Raw genomic sequence first — 24,371 nt, forward strand, 5'->3', positions numbered from 1 at the left:
GTAAGAGCTGGGTAAATGATATACAGTTCAGTATAGAAACTGTGGGCCTTCTTTAGAATTATTTTGTGTCTTCTATAAGGAACCATTCCTAGTATACAGGGAACTGCAGAGGGTTGTATACACTGGGTTCCAACCACACAGTTATAATATTTGGAACCTCTGGCTGGATTCCAAATATGAACCCCCTAAATATGGTTCTATAAATAACACCCGCAGAAACCCTATTTTCTAAGCGTGTATTGTAAGAAAGCAGAACAGCGAGCTTCTCTTACGATGCGGATCGAAGCTCTTTGGACCTGTATTTTCTATTCCCACATGTAAATAGGAACTGCTGTTTTGAAAATATATGCCATGATATTATCAAATGATGCTTCCCAAGCACGGCAATGGAAAAGTTTCTTACTGTAGTGTTTTAAACAGCTTGAATGCCCGGTTGTAAGAATACAAATGTGTCGACTTGGAATGGAACCAACCCTACTTTTAAATCCGGTCCCCGCTTAATCAGTCACCCACCTTGCTAAATGTGAACTCGTTAACACCTGAGGAAACAGGTGCTGCCTTTGGCGAATGGCCTCTATTTGAATGAATGCATATTTTAAATAGACAATGGTTCACAATTAAATTAAAACCGCAGCTCGGATTGACAAATGAAGCGACGCCGTTTTAAGCATTAACTAAACTTTCATAATGTTTACAAGTCGAAAGGGAGGGTGTTACGCGTATTTGCAATATAAAAAGACCGCTTACCCACTTTTCTCTATCGTACAAAACAAACACATTGTCCAAAACAGTAACCTACCGTTTACTTAGAAACAAATAGAGCTCTCGCCGTGCAGTCTAACTGGGCGTGGCTTCAGCAACCAAACCAGAAAGTTTGTCTTGGGTTAAAAAAAAAAGGTTGATCTGGAAATCCACAACAATACACTAGCAGCAGGGGGTGTACACTTCAAAGAGAAAAAGCCTGATCTTCGATTATACCTTCCCGGTGTTGCTGTGCCGGCTTTATTGAAATGCTGCTGGAAGAGCGGATTATCACCCTTTTCAAACGGAACCTGCAGCACACGCTCACCTACTGGAGCGTGTTCTTCAGTTTCGGACTCTGCATCGCTTTCCTTGGTCCGACGATCCTGGATCTCCGCTGTCAGACACAGTCCACCTTGCAGGAGATCACATGGGTGTTTTTCTCGCAGCAGTTCTGTCTGCTGATCGGCAGCTCCATCGGAGGAATATTCAAGACGTGAGTGTACTTAGTTCTGCATCACGACACACCATCCCTATTATTAGTATTGTATTTACAATGTGTTTATTTATTTATTAATTTATTTAATAAGGGTTATTAGCTTCCAGAAATGTACCCATCATATTTCAATGCAGTATGTCGCATATTCAAATTATATACCCCTTAATATATTTCGACAAGGGTACTGTATGGCTAGGGTGACATGGGTCATACATCATATTATTGTATCCCCGTTATTGTTTAAAATAATGAAATTAAATACTGCTTTGCTTGCTTGTAATCTGGGGGGGGGGGGGAAATATATCACATTAAAAGCATCAAGTGCAATACAGCATAGTGAGGCAAAGATATAAAGCGTTATGTTAAAGAACAGTACTGAACATGAGTCATGTATCTCAAGAAAAGGGGAGGGGGTATACAAACTGGAATTACTGTGCAGAATTACCAGGATAAACTTTTATATGTATAACTGGGTGCTATTTCCTTCCCAGAAAAGTGCCTGATTTCAATTAGTTAGCCACCACACAAAAATGTATTTCCACCAGGGACTAATGTCATTAAATTATTAGAACTCATTCTCCTAATGCAGGCTGGACTTTGTGATGTCCATACAGTTAAGCATCGGGTTGGGGGAGTCGCTCCAATACAAAGAGCCTGTGTTTTGTCATTGGCATCACAAGTTCATAATGACTTTCATGTCCCGCTTCAGTAATGATGTACTCAGAAAACAGTCCAGGAATAATATATGTTGTAATAATAAACAGAGAGGTAGAAGTATGTTACAGCTATCGAGATGTTTTATTGTGTGAGCTAACTGAGACGTTTCCTATTTCATTTTTTGCTAAGCAGTCATCTTGTCACGATGACACTCGGATCCTACATTTAATAACTCTCAACGGACACAAAAGCTAATACACAATTTAGTGAAGCTTACAGAGAAACTCGGGCCCCGTCTGGGTATTTCCATATAAAACCATTTCATTAGTTTATCAGTTAGGATTACCTTTGAAGTCTATACAATTATAAATGGCAATATAAGATGCAAGCAGGTGCTTTGAAAGTGGCTTCTAGTTCTATTATATATTAACCCCAATTGTTATATGAAAGTTAGCAAATGCAACATATGGTAACTAACTCCATGTGGTAGTAATGGCCTGTTAATGTCTAACCCTGTTTTTATCAATCTCAGTATACAGTGTTCGTGGTAACTGATCGCTCTCTCAACAATCCCAGTGTGCCTCCGAATGCTTTAGTCCCATGTCTCTCTCATGGAGGGCGATGGTAAATTGAAACTTTGAGAAATGAATGTTCCTACGTCGCAACTGGATGGTGTGTTTGACAGAGCAGCTTTTCAAAGATATCGGGTACCGCTGGCGATACTACTTGGCTGATGAGAAAAATAAAACAGAAGGGGCTTTTGTTTGAGGCGCCTTTCAGTGTTTTTTTTTGATGAATTGCTTTACATGGCATGCAATTTTCACCTTTCTTGGGGAGTTTCCATTGCGACCTATTTTCCCAAGGTTTGGTAACCAGTGTTGGGAAAGGGATTGTAATCTTGATTTTAATCTCACTTGGGGGAGGGAGGCACCCGATTGTGCCCCCACCCCCACCCCCCCCAGCCCCGCCCCCAGCCTCTCTCCGTTTAAAAGCAGCATTATACATAAAAATTAACAACTAATATGGGGAACTGTTTTCAGCCTATCCCTTGCTTTGCCTGAGTAAAATTAGGATGCTGGGCTCCTGGGAGGAATCGCATGATTGTGTGACCCGTAGCAGTCCATAGCAGTATTATGAGAACATGTAACTAACACACACACATTGATTAGAAACCGTAAACTTCAGTTATATGACAAATACTAGTAATGGGTCATTAAAATGTTATTGTACTACACTGTTATTCGTTGCTGATCACCAGGACCTTAAACGTCCCATTTCTAGATGTTTTGTAGTAAGGTGTATCTCGGTTCTCCCTCCCCCTGTCCCGCAGGTTATTCTGCTCCTTGACGGGTCTCTTTGTCTCCTCCCTGCTCATCTCGGTAGTCTTTGCCATCATCCCGCTGTGCCACAATGTCCTGCTGCTGGCAGTGGTCATGGCAGTGGCCGGGCTGGCCATGGGCGTCATCGACACCATCGCCAACATCCAGCTGGTTAAGCTCTATCAGAAGGACTCGGCCATCTTCCTGCAGGTCTGTTTCTCTTCATTTGTCCTCCATGACTTCAGAAACACTCAATTCCTTGAGAAAACAGGGAGTTGATTAGATGCTCTAAGAATATCCAACCTCCAGCAGGGTACAGATTGATCAAATCATCCCCTTGGTCAAGTATATGGGCGTTTTAGCTAGTGCCTTCATCAGTGTACTAGCTGAAATGTTTATCTACTTTACTTACAAAACTATCATCCCTAACTCCTGATGCACGCAAACGAAATCTGAACAGAACTAGGGTAAGTAACCTGTTCTGACAAAGGGCTAGATTCATTGAGCAAATTATAACACAGCAGGAGAGGCATGACTAAGCTATTCCTACAGGGCTCTTAAACACACTGATGCATGAAGTTTGGCAGCATCAGCACATCATTGTTCCCTTTTAAAATAAAAACGGTACCAAAGCAGCACTAGACTTCTTTGACCTCAGATGTCATCTTCAATGTCTCGTCAACTAGCTTTGCTTCTTTGGTTTTATACTTGGGGGGGTAAAAAGCAAACGTGAAAAATGCCATTGCTTTGCAGTGCACATAAAAGGCAATACACATATTCTCTGTGGTAAAACAATATCCTGTGTGCATTCCTGGGTAGCTCTATATGACCTTTTTAATGATGTGTTTGACATTTCCTTTACCTGTTTTATGATGTCTGGAATCGTTCCGGAGATTTTTTCTTTTTTATAGTGCAGTTGACTCGCTGTAATTGAGCCACCAAACCCAGAAGCACTCTGAACAATTGCAAACATCATAATGCCTAATATCTGATTGTCTCTATACTGTACATTACAGGAAAGCAGTGGTGGGGGTCCAATAGAAAAAGCTCTGTGGCATTTAGAAAGTGCTCATCTGTGGCTGCGGCAGTTCTGTGATCCTTTGCTCCCGTGTGAAGTTCCTTGTATATCGTTTCCAGTTTTGTGTCCTTTCTGTCTCTTTCGTTCAGGTATTGCAGGGCTGCCTACTCCGTGATAGTTGCTTTACCAGGACCCCTACAAACCTAACTCTAACTCTGCAAACCTGTCTGTGATGTAGTGTCAGCTGTTCTGCTTTCTGATTCCCTGCAGGCTCTGCATTTCTTCATTGGCTTGGGTGCCCTGGTGAGCCCCCTCATTGCGGACCCTTTCCTCTCGGAGACCAACTGCTTGCAGGGCAACAACACCAGCAACACCACCGAGATCATGCACCACATCCGGCACACGCTGGTCGGCCCGTCTGCCAGTAACCTGTCCCAGTACAAGCTGCCCATGGAGGGAGAGGTGGTCACCCAGGTCTCCTACGCATTCTGGATCATGGCTCTGATCAACGTGAGCCAATCTTTACTGCTTTCCAACTGTGGATATCACAGGGTTCTAAATAGAGGCGTGGCTAGTGTGAGGTCATTTCAAATACGTTTTTGCTTGTGATTTCAGGGACGGAAATAAGACTCCCATTGCTAACAGTCTGATCCATTCCTGGTTTTACTATGAGTGCTTGTTACACATACACTGTGGCTAATCAAGCTCATAATAAAAACTGGACTGGTTGAAACTGCTATGCAATAGGAGCCTTCTTTCCATCCCTGGTTTATCTGCATTATGGTTTTCGTGATCATTACTTTTGCAGCTCACATTAATTCAGAATGCAATGCAATTTTTAAACCTGTACTGTAGATATGATGTGATAGTGTACTGATGGTTAAACTAGGGGACAATGTAACAGGGCAAGGACAAGAGCTGTGCAATCACCCTTCAACAAGTATTTAAAAAAAAAAAAATAGAGAAATGAAATCATGCTGTATGACACAGTGCATTGTAACTGGTAGGCCCAGTGTTTACTCATGCTGTGTGATACTGCTTAGTCCTGTTCACAAGCACCTCAGCAGCAGCTGGAAAGCTGGATGGTTCAGGGTGATTTCTCATCCTGAACCATGTTTGCACAAGCAAGGTGTGACCGCGTTGTATTAGAAAGGAAAGGTTGGCCTGACCTGTTAACCCGAATCAAATGATCTTCAGTGGCAATGCAGTGGGTCGGTATTACTATGAGACTGCCATTGGTAGAATAGTACTGTTTCTGTGACCAATCGTATCACAATAACTATGAACCAATACCCACTAATAATCCCATGGCACCATATCAGTACCAGTTACTGTATTAGAGCCAGTATACGATATTTGTTCCATTGCCAGTGCTGGTATAACCTGCAGTTCTGTTTCAGGTTTTTTCAGGTAATACGCTGGTTGTTCAGAGAAGTTTTATTGCAGAAGGGGAAAAGCTTTTTATACTGTAAATGGAATACAATGATGGTGAGGGTTGTTGTGTGGTGTAGTGGTTAGGGCTCTGGACTCTTGACCGGAGGGTTGTGGGTTCAATCCCCAGTGGGGGACACTGCTGTTGTACCCTTGAGCAAGGTACTTTACCTAGATTGCTGCAGTAAAAACCCAACTGTATAAATGGGTAATTGTATGTAACAAATAATGTGATATCTGTATAATGTGAAATAATGTATAATGTGATATCTTGTAACAATTGTAAGTCGCCCTGGATAAGGGCGTCTGCTAAGGAATAAATAATAATAATAATAATAATAATAATAATTATGAACTGCTCTTCCATGCCAGCTGCCTGTGCCCATCGCCGTGTTCCTGCTGATGAAGAGGGAGAGGATGGTTCCCTGCTGCAGGAGCTCCAGCCCCCCTCTCCTCACTCAGGATGAGATGGCCATGGAGACACAAAGCACGGACGCACAGGACCCATCCAGCAAGGACTCTGACATGGAAGGTAGGGGAGAGAGCCAGAGCTGAACCGAACAACCACCAGCTGAATGCGGCATGTTAATCCAGAATTATATAAAACACTTGTGCGAGACAACCCTGCCCTGGTGGGATCTTCGCCTCTGACTTTTTTATTTTCTTACAATAACTGAGAGCAACGCTTTTGAGATGAACCAGACGAGCACTGCTGGTCCGAATGGCCTCGTCTCGTTCATTCCGTTCCTCCTTCTTCTTCTTATTCCCTTATCCCTCAGTCGTATGATATGTTGCTCTGCTGAAAGGACCCTAGATTGGTAGAAGTAGTAAAAACAAGTGGAGGTTGAGAAGCTGGGCGCTGAGCTGTGTGTTCCCCTGCAGGTCACGGCAGTCTGTTCAGTTGCTGTCGGGGGGAGCACCTCCAGGGCGTCCCCGTCTCTTTCTTTGGAATCCACATCTTGGGGGGGCTGGTGCTGTTCATGACCGATGGCATCGTGGTGAGTGGGCAATGGGAACAGGACCACTCCTGAAGTAAATACAGAAGTCGCTTTTTTCATTGACAACGTGTACGATAGTTTAAACAGTAACCTGCTGTTTACACAAAAAAGTTAGTCTGTTTATTATACTATTAAACATATTTACTGCCTTACTTATTGGTACACAGATGCTTAATAAATGCAGTACATCATACATAGCAGTGATCAGAATACCACATAATGCAGTCTGTTACATCTTTACAAACTACACTATAAAATACAGTGACTCCAAATTTCATAGGAGAACAAACAACACTTTTTATAATATTTCGGGGATGGAAATAAGACTCCTAATGCATAGCAGTTTCATCCATTCCAGGTTTTAATACAAGCTTTATTAGACAGTGTATAGGTAACAAGGTATAGGGGTCTTAATAAACTCCTAGTAAAACCAGGAATGGTTCAAACTACTATGCAATGAGAGTCATAGTTCCATGCCTGCAATTACAAGGCATTTTCTCCTTTCAAGAAATTGGAGCAGATTACTTAAGAACATGCTTCAATGCACGTTTCTCGTCTCTTCTCCAGGGGGAGTACTCTGGCTTTGTGTACAGCTATGCGGTAGCCGACCCCATGAAAATGGCCCACAAGACGGCTGGCTATTTAGCCAGTGTGTTCTGGGCGGCCATCACCGTGGGCAGGCTGGGGGCCATCCCGCTCTCCTATCGATTCAAACCCGCTGGCTTGCTGCTTGTAAACCTGGTAAGGACAGAGGCCTGCTCCGTCCAGGCAAGGCAAAGATGTTCGTTCAGGCTCTCACTGCAGAGTAATTCCAATTGTAATGATCTTCTGATGAAATATTGAATAACATATTGGTTTGAAATGTATTGTGGTATATGTAGTGTCCTTTGAAAAGGAGGTAAAGATAGCTAAATGCATTGGGATATGGAACCATGTGGTTTCTTGTAACTGGCTTTCAGATCCAAGCTGATTTGGAATGCTAACTAGCTGCCTATTAATGTGACTTTTGAAAGTTCGATTCTGTTGCCTCCACCTGCTCCTATCGTCAGGATACTATTGCTCCTGTATAGTGATCCTCTCTGGTGTCCCGGGTTGTGTGCTTACATCCCCTCTCCCCCCCTCTCGTCTCTCCAGAGTGGAGTGATTGTCACAGTCTTGCTGCTTCTGATCTTCTATAAGAGCACAGCGTTCCTCTTCGTGGGGACCTGGCTCCTGGGCATGTTCCTCAGCAGCATCTTCCCCTGCATGCTGGCCTACACAGAGGACATCCTGGAATACCAAGGTAGCGTACTGGTGCACAGGGTCGCCGGTTCACGCCCAGCCTCTGCCCAGTTACATTTTTAATCCAAGATTTAAATGGTAATACAAATCCAAAAGGGTGTAGTATTTTACTAAATGTGTAACCAAACAATTTCACGAAGGTCTTTCATTTATTTATTTTTTCAGAATGTGCAATCATTTATAGCGCCTTTATACATTTCACACCGTTGAAAACCAAAGGAACATTTGTATTAAATACAAAAATGAAATATAAAGATGACTATAAGTACTAGATCAAGTCTTCTTTAGAACCAGATTCAAAGTTTAACACGAACTCTGCTAAAATTGCTTTGCCGTCCTAATGATTCATTGGCAGTCTTTGCTTTTACCCTTGATTCTGCATGAAACTGACCTATGTATTACAGACTGGAAGCTACTGTCTTTTGAGACAGGTGGTTTTTAGCACCTTGATTAGCTTTCTAACCCATTGCTGGTCAGGTGGAAATTTCTTTATGGTTCTGTGGGTAACGTGTGGTGTTCTTGTTTCTCAAAGGCTGTGCTACGACTGTTTTAGTGACCAGTGCTGGAATGGGAGAAATGGTCTGTCAAGTAATGGTTGGATCGGTAGGTACCGCTCTACCCTTCATCTCCTGTATGTCCAGAGTGATAGCTAGGCGACGGAGGTACTGTACGTGACTCCTGTGTAAACCTGTTCTCCGCCAAGTGTTTAATTAAAAATAACTACCTGAACTAGTTACCTGCACAGTATATCTGGTGGTTGTTGTTGTTTGCCAGTGTCTTTGCTGTTTTTCTTTTTAATTATTCCGTTAAAAGCAATGCAAAACAATCTGTGCTATAAATAATATAAATAGAAAACAGACAGCAATGCGTCTCTGACGCAAGTTTTTACAATAACATGTACTGCTTGATACGACCACCATTGATATTGTGAGATCTGCTATTCATTAGCATAACATTAAACATCTCTCTCCGTCTCTCTCCCTTTTAGATCATTCAAATTAAGGGCAGCTACAGCTTCCTGTTGTCCGGGATGATCATTGGCTGCCTGGGCTTCGTCCTCTTCTTCATCCTGCTCTTCTTCCACAGAAAGCACAAGCAGCATCTCGCAGGTACAACCCAACCAAACCCAACCCAACCTAACCCATGGGCATCAGAACAGCCTGATGGCTTTTTTATTATTTGTATGTAGTGCTAGCATGAAATAATTGCATACAGTTACCGTAGTTTGTTGTTTAGTGCTTTTTAAAAGCTGGTAGAAGGATAGCGGTTTATCCTAGGGCCAGTAATGTTACCGAAAGAAGACCTAAATAGCTTCAGTGTCTTGTATAGAAAAAATAGACTTCCATATGGGTATTAGTCCTGCTGTTTTGAGTTATCTTTCCTAGACTGCTCGAGTGCACTTTTGAGTGGAGTTTGTTTTGTAGGGGGCCCTGGAAAATCACACATCACGGAATAGGCAGCATTGTAACCATGATCAAAAGGAAAGGAGAGACAGAGAGGACACAAAACTGGACATGATATATACAGGAAACTTCACCCGAGAGCAGAGGATCAGAGAACTGCTGAATTCTAAATGCCACACGGCTTTCTCTACTGGACCCCCACCACTGCTTTCCTGTAATGTACAGTATGGAGACAATCAGATATTAGGCTAATTTATTGAAGTATTTATTATATCCTTTTCACAGTAATAATGTTTCACCCTGAATAAATTGTTATGCAATTCAATTTTTGACAAAGCTGAGGTGTTCATCCATATATGTTTCTGAAAGAGGCTGCTTAATAGATAACGCACTGCTTTGAGTTTTTTTTTTTTTTAAGGCATTTGCCAGGTTGATTTCTCGGGTATGAATTCCAAGGCATGGCTCCCCTCCACTGTGCTCCTGCTTGTGTATTAGTTATAATGGGAATGCTGTGCGATTGACATCCCTTTGAGGGTTTCCTGCAGTTGTTTTCAGGGATTCTGTTTTCCCTTTAACTCGGTATCTTGGTGTTCTGAGCCTGCCTTAGCCAATGACAGACGAAGCACCAGCTCTGGCTGCAGCTGTCTGCTCCAATCAGACAGACGGTGACACTGCTAGGGGAGGCTGGCAGCGGTGGTCCAAACCAGGAAGTTATTTGGAGAACAGTACTGGAGCCTCTAAAGAAACAGAAGTAATCTTCAACCCATCGAATGCCAGCATAATCTAGAGGCAACAATATTAACTTTCAGTGCAGGTTATATATATAAATACTGTAGCTTCATACAGTAAGTAACCACCTTACTTGTTTACGTATAGGTTTGAAGGTGAATTGTGAACAGTTCCCCCCCTCCCCTGTAGATAGTTGTACACATGATGTAGTGTTGTTTTGATCTGTTCTTTGGTAGCTTCAGTTATTTTATTTCTTGCCCTGAGGAACAAAAAACAAATGTGTTCCTTTTATAATGCAGGTCCTAACCAGTCTTGTTTCTCAAGCCTTTGTGGAAAGCGCCAAAAAAATGTACGAAAAAAAATGATATATTTACTTGAGCAGCTTGGCAGCTAGACATGTCTGGAGGGTTAGAGCTGAATGCGAGAAAAAAACACACCTGCAAACCTATTGAAAAATAAAAATGTATTTAACAGACCTCGGGAATAAAACTAATATTTAATATCACTTGTTACTAAATCTCCAGCACCTTCAATAACACGTTTATACAGGCTAATAATCGGTGCAGTGACAGTGATTAAGGGCACGATTTTGTAAATAGACAATTACAAGGAATAGTCACGGCCAAAAAAATATATATATATAATATTGTAACATTTAATATGTATGCTAAATAAACATGCAATGTATTTAACAGTACCTTTCCAAACAACCATAACAGCAATATGCTTACCTTTTTTTTTAATTCCCTGTCCGATGTAAAATAATTAATAAGCAAGCACTGCTAGTAATTGATTCTTTGAATGAAGCGCCTCCCTTTCAGGGGTTTCGCGGGTCATTTTGAACCCTCCTCTCTTCAAGTGTTTTATAATACGGTCGCAGAGCTGGAAGCAGAAAGGTAAAATGGGATAGTACGGTGCAAGGAAAGGGGGACACATAAGCCTGTATTAGTTTAGATGTTTGCAGTTCCAGAAATGTAACTTTTACTGGTGGCTGTGGTGTCTCCAGGACGTATGTTCCTGTATCCAAAAGAGAAGTACACATGAAAATATTTGTACAATAAGTGCTGCAGGGTATGTGCTTTTGAAGTATAGTATTTACTGAAAGTAGGTGTTAAGATTATTGTGGGGCGGCAGGGTCAGTTGAAAAAAAAATAAAAGCATTGAAGCTTTAACAAAGCAGTGGCAATCGATGAATGTGTCTAGAAATAAAATTAACAGGATCATTATTGGCATGATATCATAACCGATTTGAAGTTGATCAAAAAAAAATTCTACTAGTTGAAGAGGTTTTGACATACGTCGCTAAAAATGTGACACTCTCTGGGAAGCTAAGGGATCTATAGCAGAATGTGATTGTGAAATGCTTGAGTTGTACAGTGCCTCTTTAGAGTCTATAGCCAATACCCCGGGGGTTCCCGCACAATAAACCCTTTTTGGGGTTTCTCCGAATCCCATCGGCACACAGATTGTACCCCTCCGAGATCATCTTATCGGTCCAGCTTTAGAGCATTTCCAGCTAGAGAGATCTATTTCACCAATGTCTGTTTAGTAAATAATGCAAGTGCAATATCATTGAATGAGAATGTCAATTAGAAACAGTTATGTATTGTAGAAAACACTAAGTATACCTAATGTGTGTTAGAATTCTGATGCATGAAGATACCATGAATTCATACATTTTTATATATATGTATTGTATATTTGGGGGAAAAAACGCTGGTGTTTTGATTGTAAATACTGTAGCACAATTGAATTATAACGTTATATGCCAAGATGTATTAATAAATACAATGATGAATAGTGTGTTATTGCTCAGCTGCTGTATGGCTCAAATGACCTTTTTTATTTGAAATACTGCATAACATTCAAAACATATGACTGGTTAATTACCTTATCTTATCTTAGATAAGGCAGACCAAGATTAGTGCTTTTCAGGGTCGATGTACTTGGAATTAAAAACAAAGGCATACCTGATCTCTGTGTTGCTGAAGTGTAGGTCACATCCACTTTCCCCCTGGCTCAGGAGCTGCGACGTGTAAATCCAAGAGCTAAACACCCTCCCTCGGCTGGGTGTTGGCGGAACGGAGGAAGGCTCTTAACAGCCTCCCTCTGCGTCACTCTCTTGATCAGGACACCAGCTTCAAATTCACACAAGAATGAGAGGAAAGCAGCACACAAAACAGATAACTCCACACACTGAATCATGAATTCACAATGACAAAGCAGCAAATTCAAGCTGTCTTTGTCATTGTGTCATCAGGTGAAACATTTGTTTACTCCTTTTTCTAAACTTATTTTATTTTAAAATAAAAACTCTTTTTGTTTATTGGGTGCTTTTTTTTCCTTTCTGGCAATATTGTGCCAAGTCCAGCCCAAAAGTTTCTGATTAGTTTTTCCTGTGGCACATATTCCCAATCAAGGATACCGTGGCATCTCCTAACCAATGCATGCCCAAGACACCAAGGAGCACCATGTAGCCTTCAATAACTAAGCATGTCAGGATATCTAAATTGGAGTAGCCAGATTCTGAAACAGCACAGCAAATCTTACAAAACTCCACGTCCACTTCTGGCACCTGCATACGCAAACACAGTCTCCGTTCCCATGGTGTGCAGTAATCGTGCCACAACAATGCCCGTAGTTCAAAGGTTCCCAGATCCACACCGGGAGCCATTGTTCTTCCACATCAGTATTTATAGCTTCTTCCAGCTCAAGGGCATGACCTTGCGTCTGCCACGGCTCGTTCATTCAGCACTGCGAGGCTTTCCCATACATGTTGTCACTTAGCACAATATACCCTGGTGTACAGAACTTCTCAGCTGTTTATTCCACACAAAGGGCAAGTGTTGACAAAAATAAGGGCTTGAGGAGTTTGGCAGCCACTGGAAGCATCATTTCTTGTATATTTGTTTGACTGGCTGGCTTTGGCAGCATGGGAGATGACAGTATTGTGTTTGGTTGCATGGGTAGCTGTCCTGTACTCGGCTCACACACACTCCATTTCCTGGGGTCTTAAGATCTATTTTAGTAAAACGCATTATTATGAATAAGCCATACTCACTTCTACCAGTTTAAAGTAAAGGGAGAACAAAATCTATTTTTCAAATGTAGCCTCTGAAGGACAGAAACACACACACACACACACACACAGATATATTTCATTTTTGGCCGTCACTTTTAGGCAAAATTCCCATCCGCTCATGTCCTTTCTTTTTTCTACAGACGTACCAGAGATCCAATAGTGACTGGGTTTAGACCCCCAACAAACTCATTCACCTAGAAGATAATCCAGTTAAATTACAGTATTCAGAGATATTGATTTGTCCACCGGGTGGCACTGTGGGCTATGGGAAATGTATACCATTTCAAAAGGGGAAGTTATTTCAGCTATACCCATAATAATATTTAAATTTCAATTTTTTTTCTTTACTAGTTAACTTATTAAAAGAAACAAACAGAACAAATTCTGGTTGTTGCAATAATACAATTTTAATTCCTGTTTACCCTTGTTAAAATTAAACATGTCCCCATAAACCATGTACTGAACATAGCCAAAATACATTTGTGTAAACATTTCAAAAGCATAAAACAAATAAAACAATATGGATCATTGCAGAAGAATAATGTATACAAGCATTTAGTTATTTTTGTCAGTTTTATATGCAAAATATATTCTTTATTTTTTAACCACGAAGTACAAACTAAAGAGTTCAGACAGACCAATATATGCTGAATAATAATAACAATAATCCAAATCTTGTTATGTAGGAGAATTTGCAGCACGGTTCTGCTGCAGTACAGCCTTTAACATTTAAAAACTCCCCACCCTTCGTTAGCTCCAACACCATTTTCACTTCTCTCCCAATCATTGTAGAGCACAAGCAGATACTGCATTGGCGTGCATTTTAAATGGCAACCCTAATACAAATACAGTACTCAAGAGTATGTCCAAGTACATACATACTGATGCTCATCCTCGCAATAACACTGAGCTAAACAATATCCTACCCAAGTTCCAACATACCCAAGGTTCTACAGATAGATGTACATATAAAACTCTAAAAAGTGTTTGCAATCATGCCGATGCCTTCGTTATTTGCCTGGGATTTGCATCCCTAGCAGGGTGGAATAAATAACATAGCTTCTAGAAATGTTTGATTGGCTGTGACTCACTCTCTGACCGTTCTGTAACGTGCATTAGAAATGAAAACCTCTACTGCACAAGGATTGTAAAAAGAAGTGAAAATGATGCTAAAAACGGTACAGAAATAGTAAAAGGCTAGCAGGTGTCACTTCCTAAAAGGCTGCAAGGTAATATGGGAAGTGTAGTTTCCAAAGGGTTGCACTATCAGCTGGGTAACAAGGTTAACTGGAATTCATTCAAAAACAAACGTAGTCATGCAAACACTAGAGTACAGTGTACAGACCTGACAGGGTCATGCTACTGCAGCAATGTTATCTACGCAATCTCAAATTGAAGCCTGGGCCTGCTGAGCTATTTAGATCAAAACAAAAGGGGAAATATCCTTCTCAAAGTTTGGGTTTGTTGAACATGCCTTTGTCAAGGGAAAGTGTGTTTGACAACAAACAGCGAAGGTACTTATAAACTTTTTGTGCAGATTTACTCAACACTGCATGTTTGAGAACGCACACACACGTCTAAAAAGATATACAAATTACCATTTAAACACAGAGAAGAACAAAAACAGATAAGCTAAAACAAAAATCACATATTAGAAAACAGCAATGCAATGACATTTAGGAAACTGTACTGCAATGCCTGCAGTATGTTTTTAGGGATCATGTAAGTGCCAACAAGCTGCAGCCAGGGTTGGGCTCAATACTTGCTTATTCAATTCCAATTCCTTTTTAAAATCAATTCCAGTTCCAGTTCCAGTTCCAATTCCATCAAAGGAATTGGAATTGATATTTTAGAGATGTGATTGTTCAAATGCCTGCATTTGAAGCTAATTTAATTGGCCAACAGTGACTTTGATTGAAGTCATTCGTTGCCACTGTGAGAAGCTCATTTTAACAGAATGCTGCTAATTGCAATTTTGATCAATAACGTGTTGGAATTGATTAAAAGGGAACTGATTTTACAAAGGAATAATGAAATAGAATTGGAACTGAAAAACAGGAATCGACCCCAGCCCTGGTTAAACCAAATCAAATGCAGGTGCAAAAAAGACATGGCAACATTAATAAACGACGCAGTTAAAATTTAAATTCCTTGAACCAGTTTCCATGAGCACTGCAGAGCTGAAACTTATGAAAGTATCCTAAAAATATATATTTTTAATGTACAATATTACACATTTTTTCACCCTCTTTAACAAGGGTGGCGTAGTCGGACTGTTAACTGTCCCACTCCTGTCAAAAGAAGGTTTTACAACCTGGGCAGAACTGCTGCTCATGCGTGTTACATGACACAGCACAGCACGAGAGAGTGCAAATGTGCAACAAGGGATTCCAGTTTTGGGCTTTGTGAAGCAACCAGATTTTTGCCCCAAAGACATGTAAATGAGGCAGCAAGGAATGGAATGACAAAACAAGAAAATAAAAAATGCAGCGTGGTCACTGTAACCACAGCTTACCACAAAGGAAAACCAGTTAACTAGGAAAAAAATAATAATAAAAAAAAAATCTGTGCTACTTGAAATTACATTGCCTACACCAATGCGTATTGACTAAAAGCCTAGAAAAAGAAAAAAATATATAATGAAAAAAGAAGAATGTATTCATGAAGACAGATGATGATCGGATTTCCTATAAAATATAAAACATAAGACATGAAGTTAAGCTTGGCTCCACCAGAACCCATGGACAATCTGCAGAGCATTTGTAGTTCCTTGAGATTCATAACAGGGAAGTCAACAATCAAGTCTATATATTGACTGTCCTACTGGTGCTTAAGACAGCAGCCCAAGACCAAAAGCATGCTCCACTGGGCAAACAACTGGGATCTTCACACTTGATGTGAGTAGTTCATAGAGAATCAAATATCCTATCGTCTCCATCCCTACCCCAGGACTAGGAGACCAAAACTCAAGACCCACCAGTTTCTGCAGGATCACCATCTCTTATGTCCTTCTGGACTGAAAGGTGAATCTAAGGTTTTAAAATCCAAAGGGCCACTGCTAGTACTTAGCAGGCTGCTGGTTCGGATTTAGTCGGCTGCTACCTACAATGGCTTTGTGAAACCAGCCACAATTCCCCAACTTTCATGAGCATCTGCACCGGTTTCACTGTCCTCTGTGCATCTTATTGCTTCCTCACTTTGAAAAGCCACTCCAGATACACCACATAGACTACGCTTCTCCATGTGCCGCAGCTCATTGAGGGTAGGAAAATTGATTTTGATTCATTTAAAAACCTTAGGAACTACTCCTGCAGGGGGCAGAGACTCCCCTGTGCTCGATCCAATTGCGGCATCTCCAAGGTTCTTTGGTTGGAGCCCTGGAGGAGATGGGGGGCAAGCTGAACTCAGCTATACGAACGGCCTGAGAGACTGGAAGGATCAGAGCTTCTCCTGGTACTGTACAAGTCTTGTATGGGTTAAGTCAGTTCATAATAGATGTCTCCTATTTGTCAGTTACAAAAGATCACTTGTAGGTTTGTGAGCTGAGAGGTTCTGAAAGCATGGCATCCTTGGAAGCTGGGTTCTTTGGATAATGCCTACAGTCTTGGACAAGTGTACATACATGTTACTGTATAACTACACAGAACTTACTCAAACTGCAATGTTCATGATGTGTTGAAGGTCTCTTTTAAGATGCGGTTAGGAGATCATGCATAACAGAATGATGGTCAAGCAAGTCAACATGTTTAAAAACAGAACAGCGCTTAGTTCAAAGATCTCCACAGACCCTTTCTGTAAGACATGCTGATAACCAAGAGTGTTTGTTTGGCAGGGTTTTTTTTGGTCACCTTGTATGGTGGCCATACCCCTTTGGTGAATCCGCAGTTGGCTTTTTCTGTTTAAAATCTGGACCAGCCGTGGATAGAGCCGTGGGCGGGACAGAGTGCGGACTTGATTCGTGGGCTTGTCCACTATGTCCTCTGGGGGTCTGGGGACAGGGGGCCGGGGGTGTTGGAGCCATCCATATTGGGGATAGGTAACGGCAGGTGGCTGTTGAAAACACTGGGGAACTGAAACAGAGAAAACAGAAGAGGAGGACGAGTAAGGTAGTGCTGGGAGGAACGTGGGCTTTTCATGTTTGAATATTCTTTAAAAATTTAAAACAAATATTAGAACAAGCTGCAAAACAAGTACAAGTATAATTTAAACTATATTACATGCAAGAAAAAAAACTCTCAAATTAAGGTACAATTTCGGTCCGGTTAGAGAGAAGTCCAAGGAAACAATTTTCTCCGATGCTGCACAGCAACACTTTCATGCCTTCTGCAAACCTGACTTCTACCTTCACTTATCTAAACAAGCAGAAAATGTTAAAATCCTTCAATGTCAACAGACCATAAAAACAGGACGTACATAGCTTACATGCTGATTGTGCAGTGTAAGCATTTCTGTTATGATATGACCCTCAAAGTCAGACTAGTTAATCATTGACATTGGCTGAGAACAGTAGAGCGATGAAAAGAAACACGACAGTGGATTTTAAAACTGTGGTTACATGTCAAATACACTTTGCACTGTTACCTGAAATAAGGTGTGTGCTCCTTGCCTTCTGGCAGGACTGAGGGGCGCCACTGGACTGAGCGTGCTCCAGAAGTGTATATTGGAGAGCAAAGGGCTTGGAGTCAACAGCAACGTGGGGGTCTGTAAGAGAGAGAAACGTAGGAGTCAATGAAGTTTAACAAATATTGTGAGCACACTGGAGAACACCGTGCTCAAGCCCAGCTGTAAAGCAGGCATTGTGGGAGGATGTTTTCGATCCAGGATACAGAGAAACAAGGAATTGATAAAGTGGGGTGCATTTGATCTTGTGCAGAAGAAATGTGTGTTCTGTGTCTGGAAGAACATTGTTATGTGGGTGGTTACAAGGGGCATAGGCAAGATATTTAAGACAGGCACTCGTTAGTGCTAGTGAGAAAAGCTACCTGAATCTTCTCCTGATGACAGACCGTCGCTGTACCTGAGTTCTCTCAGAACATTAGGTAACTGATCACTATCTGATTTCAGTTGCTAGGTGCTACATTGCTGTGTCTAATGATGATGTTTGAGCTATGCGTGTGTAACTTTTAAATATTGGAATCAATAAATGGACACTTACTAACATAGCAAATGATATTATGCAAGCTCATTTGCAGGCATCAAATTAGTTTCCTTACACAGAGAGAGAGAGAGATGAACTGGACACAGACCTGTCAGCTTCACTTGTGGCACACGCTATACAGTACAGTGTTCCCTCTCTGACTTGCACATTATTATTACAGAAATGAACACAACGAGCATCCTTTAATAGCATGCTTATTACTTTCATTCCAACACACTGTCCATTTGCATTGAAAAAACAGAATACCGGCAAAACACTTCATAATGAATCAAAATCCTCAGTCTTGGCATAAACAGCCGGGAGACATTTGTGTATCTGCTTCTCCTGATTGATGCAACACCATAAAAATAGACCATAGATCAAATTTCCATTCTTCATTCTTTATTACTTAATAAAACAAAGTTAACAACACAGCAACATTTCAGCCATACGGCCTTCATCAAGCTCCATCTGCAAATAGAAGTTTGCTGCATAAATAACTTGACTCCGAGCCCAAAAGCGTCATGCGATTCTTGCAGGGGAGAAACCACAAGTTCAGACAGTGCTCCAGCATTGCCAACAATGCCTTTCTTCCTCTGTTAATCCTGAACTCGCTGTGTGACAATCCAGGGCTCCTAATTGTACTCATAATTCAGTGACCCTGGCTCTTGGGTGTTCTCCTTTGTGAGAGTCACAAAACAAAGCCAGACCCTGAAACATACTACAGGCTATGTGGTTTAGGCTCCGTCTCTTAATAGACTGCTTTTTTTTTTCAATACTTTTCTTCCTATTTGTTTTATGAGTGTGTGTTTAATCCAAGAGCATTTAGATGTAACAGTCGATCGTTTCTCTTTGTGAAACAACACGGAGTAAAGTTGTTTAGTGTTCCCGTATGTTCTGTGTGCAATTATACCTGCAACTCCACTACAAAATAAAACTTGACTGGAACGGAGAAATGCCTCCATATACTCTCTGTCTGTCTGTCTGTCTGTCTGTCTGTGTGTGTGTGTGTGTGTGAGAGAGAGAGATTGACGACGACTTTGTTGTCAACACTTTGTGCTTAAGCATTTGTTTATGTCTTTCTAAATAAAACCTTATTTCTACCCAAATATTTATTCTTTAAAAAAATTCACCCAAAATTCAGACGCGTAAGACAATATGTGTGTCTATGTGATCTACTGCACACCAGCACCTCCTGCTGGACAAAAGAGGTATATGCTTCAGCAGTAACACCCGTCTGCTGTTTTCTCCAGCATTCGCTTTCTTAATAATGTTCTGTTTTTAGTTTTAGGGGATTTCATGTTTTATGTACATGCAGGAAAATGACATCTTTCCAGTTTATTTGCTCATGCAGTTTGAAGATTTTTTTTTTTTTTTTAAGATAACGCAGCAAGCCATAAATACACATCTCAGTGGTCACCCAATTCAACATTAAAATGCATTTAATAAATGCTGGATTATTTAAAAAAAAAGTCAAACATATTACACACTTGTAACTGTCTGAATATTCACTCTCAAACACGGACATTAAATTGACATGTGATTAAGAATTAATTCTCAAAACTATTTAAAAAATGTTATATTAACAAAAATATTAATACCGTAATTTATGCTTATAAAAAAAAAATATATCCGTAAAAGGCCCTCGTTTTACTTCTGACCTTTTTTGTTTCCCAAAACCTTCTTTGATTCCAGGGAAGCAATCTTTTCCTGTTGCCTTCCTGAAGTCCACTTCCTGTGTTAATAGACCCCAGACCTGAAATCGTTTCCCATTCCTGCCTGTCGCTATGCCATGTGCAGTTTCCGTTTAACTCAGGTTCTGTACCATATTAAATAAACCTCTGTTTGCAAGCACTACTTTCAGGTAGTCTGGCTGTTTTTTTTCCACCTGAAGTTATTTCCCCGCCCTCTTTCACGTTGTCAACCAATCAGCTGCTTCCCTTACTGACTGACTGAAGCCTACCAAAAGGTAAATCGACCAAACTCACAACTTAATCTTGTATAGATTGCACACCAGGTATCGCTTTTTTTTGCTATGAGAAGCGTTTCCTGCAAAACCACCCATGTGAGACGTACATAGCACGGTGCAGGACAGGAGGACAGATTTGTGGATCCATTTCATTATGGAGAACCCGTTTAGGCTGACACTGACCTGCAGGAAGGCAGGGGTGAGAGAGGCGGTGGGGAGCGAGGGGCTGGCCAGGCTCAGCGGGCTGGGTTCACTGCTGGTCACCACTAGGGTGGGGGTCAGCTCCAGACCCTTGGGCTTCTTGGCTTTGCCGCTGTGGTTGCTGCCACTGCTGCTGCTCCCCGAGGGGGATCCCTGGGTGTCCTGGGATGGCTGCACCTGGAGAAGGGAGGTGGGGAGGGGCACGTTAGAATGAGGTTCCATTTATACATTTTCATTGAAATTGCCTGTTCATATTTCTCTTGCTGTTTCAGTGTTTGTACAGTACCTGCAGCTCTGGAGGCTGGGAGGATACGGACTTGACATCAGTGTCGTCAATCACCAGCTCCTGGGAGGAGTCTGGAACCAGACTGGGGGAGGGAGAGCTTGAGGAGCCAGGGGTGGGGCTGGGGAAGGGAGAGGATACGCTTGGCACAGTGGGAGGAGGAGAAGAAGGAGGTGCCTCTTTCACACATTTATTGTCTGTCCGGCGTTTAACATGAGGCTCTTGTGCTTCTGTCCTAACTGCAAGGGGAGGAGCCTGTGGAACAGGGGGCAGGGCTTTTGGAATCATCTCCAATGTAACTACGGGAATATTCCAGGAAGGGGCGGTACCAAACTTGATGACAGACTGGGGGGGCTCCTGCGGCGGTTTCTTCGCAGCTAGCTTTTCTTTGGGATTCTCCACCTTGATGGATTTGAAGAGCTGCGTGTGGGCGTGCAGAGAGTTCAGGGTGAAGGAGGTGTACAGCCCCGAGTGGATGTAGTCGTTTCGGCTGGAGGTTTTGCTGGAGGCCTGGCCCGCTGCTCCCCTCTCCCCCCCGCTCTGGTTCTCCTTATCCCTGGGGGCCTCGCCCGTCTCAGGGGCTCCACCACCCCCGTCAGCAGTGCCCTCCCCCCTGCACCCTGAACTTGGTTCTTGGCTCAGTATCTCTGGGTACCTCACAAAGCGGTACACAAACTTCTGACCATTCACCTTCTTGATGATATCCTGCAATAAAAAAGAAACAAAAAAGCACTGTTTGTTTCTACATTAAAACAGTAATCTGCAAACCTAAAATAAATTGCTTAATCAAATCTATCGTCAGAAGTAGCAGGCAACAGGGCACTCTGGTGGTTCTGTCCTGGCTACATGGGGAGGAGCCTGTGGAACAGGGGGCAGGGCTTTTGGAATAATCTCCACGGTAACTAGTGGAAGATTCCAGGAACTTGATGACTGGGAAGGCTCCTGTGCCTGACCCATGGAGTTCAGGTTCCAGCTACGGGCACACCCCTGCTGTACCACACTGTACCTTGTCGTAGTAGTAGCGCAGTGCTCGGCTCAGCTTGTCGTAGTTCATGCTGGGCTTGTTCTTGCGCACCCCCCAGAGCCTGGCCACTTCCTCGGCCTGCAGCAGCTTGAACTCGCCGTCATCCGAGGTCCAGCGGATCAGATGCTCCTTGCGGGGGTCAAGCAGGAGCTGCACCAGGAACTGCCAGAGAGTGACCGAAGAGTCCATCGCTGCAGAGACATGGGGGGGGGGGGGGGGGGGGGGGGGGGGGGGGGGGGTCAGAGGATCGGTGGAACAGCTGGTTCCATCGCCAGCACTGCATAGTTTACAGCAGTCTTCTTAAAGCAATGGCAGCCCCCGCAGCGCACATCCATTCATTATATAGATGTCAAATGCAGTCTCAGCAAACATGTATTTTAATTTTAAAAACATGGTATCTGGTACTACAGTACGAAATTAATCTGCTGTGTAGTTTTAGAAATCTACTTGTGGTATAAACAGAATACTGAATGATCGTTCGTGGTATGCGGTTTTTATTTGCCTCAAAAGGATGTCACTATTCTGTTTAAAATAATTTGTCATGCATTTTAAGATTTCAAGATAGAGTCGGGGCTAGTGGTTTACTGTGAGATACTCCTCCAGAGAATAAAAACCACAGACCACGAACACTCCTCGTTCAGCATCCTCTATATAAGGGGTGTCAAACTCCAGTTCTCGAGGGCCACAGGGTCTTCTGGTTTTCATTCCAACTTAAGCTCTCAATTAACATAATTGATCTAATTATTTGTTCAATTGGAGAGATTTAATGTTTGTCAAGGTCTTTTACAGTTGATTAAAAAAAATGCACTTGATTCAAAGTATACTACCTATAAAACATTGTGAAACCTACAGAGAAGTGTTGCATGTGTCCAGTTAATCAAATAATTAGACCAATTAAGCCAGAAGACACTGCGGCCCTCCAGGAGCTGAGTTTGACCCCCTCTGCTCTGTACAATCCCAACTTCCACAGACTGGTCACTTATCAATGCTCAGGATTCCAAAGCTGCCATGCAGTCTAAAGCCCTCTCAAACTGGTCCTGTCTCCTATATGAACAGTTCCAACACTGTCTCACAGTGGGTCCTTACCAGTATTACACACCTACAGTCCAGTTTAAAAAGCGAGACTCAATATTTCATCTTTTTTATCATTGATCGGAGTGGATCCTTTCCTACTGCTTTTTCTGGGTTCTCTCAAAACGGGTCACATATAATATACGTAGTACTTCATGTTAGAATTTATAATACATGGATTTCCTGTAATTGAGTGACCAGCTTTAAACGCAGGTTTTAAGCTTGATTCAGCTCTGCAGTGAACATAAGCAGCTTAAAATGACACATCTGTCCTGATGCAGCCCTTCGCCATTATCAGAAATGTTACACTAATTCTGTACAGGCATTTTTATATATTTGCTCGAAGACTACGGCTAGCTGCATATCTCCCCAAGGTTAGGCACACCAAAACAATCTTCTCCTAAGATCTTTCTCTTGACAACGTTTTTGCAAGTTTCTGCAAGTTTTCTTTTTAAGTTTCCATGTTGGACTGCATCGAATTGCTGCGCTATTTGTATAAACCACAAGACAACAGCGCAGAAACAAACTCACCTAGTCGTTCGAGTTGCAATCGCAAGACGAGAAAGAACACAGATAAATATTCATTCTAGTATTAGTTCTATTCTATACGTACAGTAATAATGTCCAAACGAAATATAAAAAGCAGACTGTCTAACTTAAGAACAGGAAATTAAACTCGCTCTGAGATCACTTCCTTTTTTCTCTGCATTTTTCTTGTTTATCAAAGTGTTTTTTCTTTGTCCAACATCACATATCCCAAACGGCTACGTTTTAAAACCCGCTTGTAAAAAAAAAAAAAAAAAAAAAAAAATGTTTTTTAAAAAGTCGATTTTGGCGATCACTCAAAAACGATCGACACTAATAATGAAAGACCACACGTTTGTATTGTTTTCTCTCTCCAGAAAACCCAAAGTACACAGCGATTAAGTTAGGCTACCGCAATCGTGCGTGGGAGGATCTCAGCGTTTGTGGTGCAGCTGAACCGAGAGATCCGAGCAAGCATCGATCGGTCAGTGATTCCGGTTGTTATTTTGTGAGCACTGAACTAAAACTCAGTGTCGATTTTAATACTGAGTACCCGCTCTACTCTTCGACCCCGCTTAACTTGTTGCTGTTATTTTCCGAGAGGTTCCATTTCCGCCTCTTGACAGGGCAGGCGTTTCATCCGGGTCCTAAACCCTCCGTGTTCCCTGACGAGTCTCAACCCCAGAGTCGATTTTGACAGCGCACATAAAATGTATCGTTTTCTCTTAAGGGAACTGCCCATTACGATTTAAACCAGTTCTTAATTCCAACACACAGACACAGACACGTTGCTTTATCTGTGCTTTCAAAATAACCGTTCGAAAGAATGTATTACAGTTTTACATCGGCCCGTCTTCCTGCAGCAAGTAGAGAGCGCGGTCCACGTTTCTGCAGCTGCCTACTTTTTTTTTTTTTTTACTACAATTTAAATCGGCAATACTACCTATTATCTATGTTCAGTATATTTATTGTACAGTGACAAAATGTACAATGCAAAATAATG

The 24,371-nt window shown here is 41.9% G+C and overlaps 2 protein-coding genes across 3 annotated transcripts; one reads left to right on the forward strand and one right to left on the reverse strand.

The window, feature by feature from the left end:
- Positions 1–538: 538 nt before the first annotated feature.
- On the forward strand, positions 539–9,672 carry LOC117397319 (major facilitator superfamily domain-containing protein 4A-like). Its single transcript, XM_034911367.2, has 10 exons — positions 539–1,237; positions 3,228–3,426; positions 4,505–4,744; positions 6,038–6,197; positions 6,548–6,663; positions 7,231–7,404; positions 7,798–7,945; positions 8,477–8,547; positions 8,933–9,053; positions 9,369–9,672. Exons 1-10 carry the CDS (start codon positions 1,011–1,013, stop codon positions 9,398–9,400), a joined length of 1,488 nt encoding a protein of 495 aa, XP_034767258.2. The 5' UTR covers positions 539–1,010; the 3' UTR covers positions 9,401–9,672.
- A 3,831-nt stretch (positions 9,673–13,503) lies between these two features.
- On the reverse strand, positions 13,504–24,168 carry LOC117435094 (ETS domain-containing protein Elk-4-like). Of its 2 annotated transcripts, none has more exons than XM_034058047.3 (6): positions 22,859–24,168; positions 21,755–21,963; positions 20,752–21,453; positions 20,448–20,642; positions 17,740–17,859; positions 13,504–17,228 (listed from the first exon to the last, which is right to left on the reverse strand). In XM_034058047.3, the coding sequence occupies exons 2-6, from the start codon at positions 21,959–21,961 to the stop codon at positions 17,130–17,132; spliced, it is 1,323 nt and encodes a 440-aa protein (XP_033913938.2). In that variant the 5' UTR covers positions 21,962–21,963; positions 22,859–24,168; the 3' UTR covers positions 13,504–17,129. The 2 variants fall into 2 exon arrangements, with proteins under 2 accessions (XP_033913938.2, XP_033913928.2); XM_034058037.3 differs by having other exon boundaries at positions 13,505–17,228; positions 23,375–24,164.
- Positions 24,169–24,371: the final 203 nt, after the last annotated feature.

The sequence above is a fragment of the Acipenser ruthenus genome, chromosome 29 (assembly GCF_902713425.1).
Source record: "Acipenser ruthenus chromosome 29, fAciRut3.2 maternal haplotype, whole genome shotgun sequence".
Lineage (NCBI taxonomy): Eukaryota > Metazoa > Chordata > Actinopteri > Acipenseriformes > Acipenseridae > Acipenser > Acipenser ruthenus.

Coding starts and splice junctions, on each gene's coding strand:
- LOC117435094 (XM_034058047.3), bottom strand. CDS start 21,961: ATGGACTCTTCGGTCACTCTCTGGCAGTTCCTGGTGCAGCTCCTGCTT. Junction 17,860..20,447: donor TCACCCCTGCCTTCCTGCAG/GTCAGTGTCAGC, acceptor TCTCTCTTACAG/ACCCCCACGTTGCTGTTGAC. Junction 17,229..17,739: donor GAGCACACACCTTATTTCAG/GTAACAGTGCAA, acceptor TCTCTGTTTCAG/TTCCCCAGTGTTTTCAACAG.
- LOC117397319 (XM_034911367.2), top strand. CDS start 1,011: ATGCTGCTGGAAGAGCGGATTATCACCCTTTTCAAACGGAACCTGCAG. Junction 4,745..6,037: donor GGATCATGGCTCTGATCAAC/GTGAGCCAATCT, acceptor CTTCCATGCCAG/CTGCCTGTGCCCATCGCCGT. Junction 7,946..8,476: donor GGACATCCTGGAATACCAAG/GTAGCGTACTGG, acceptor TGTTTCTCAAAG/GCTGTGCTACGACTGTTTTA.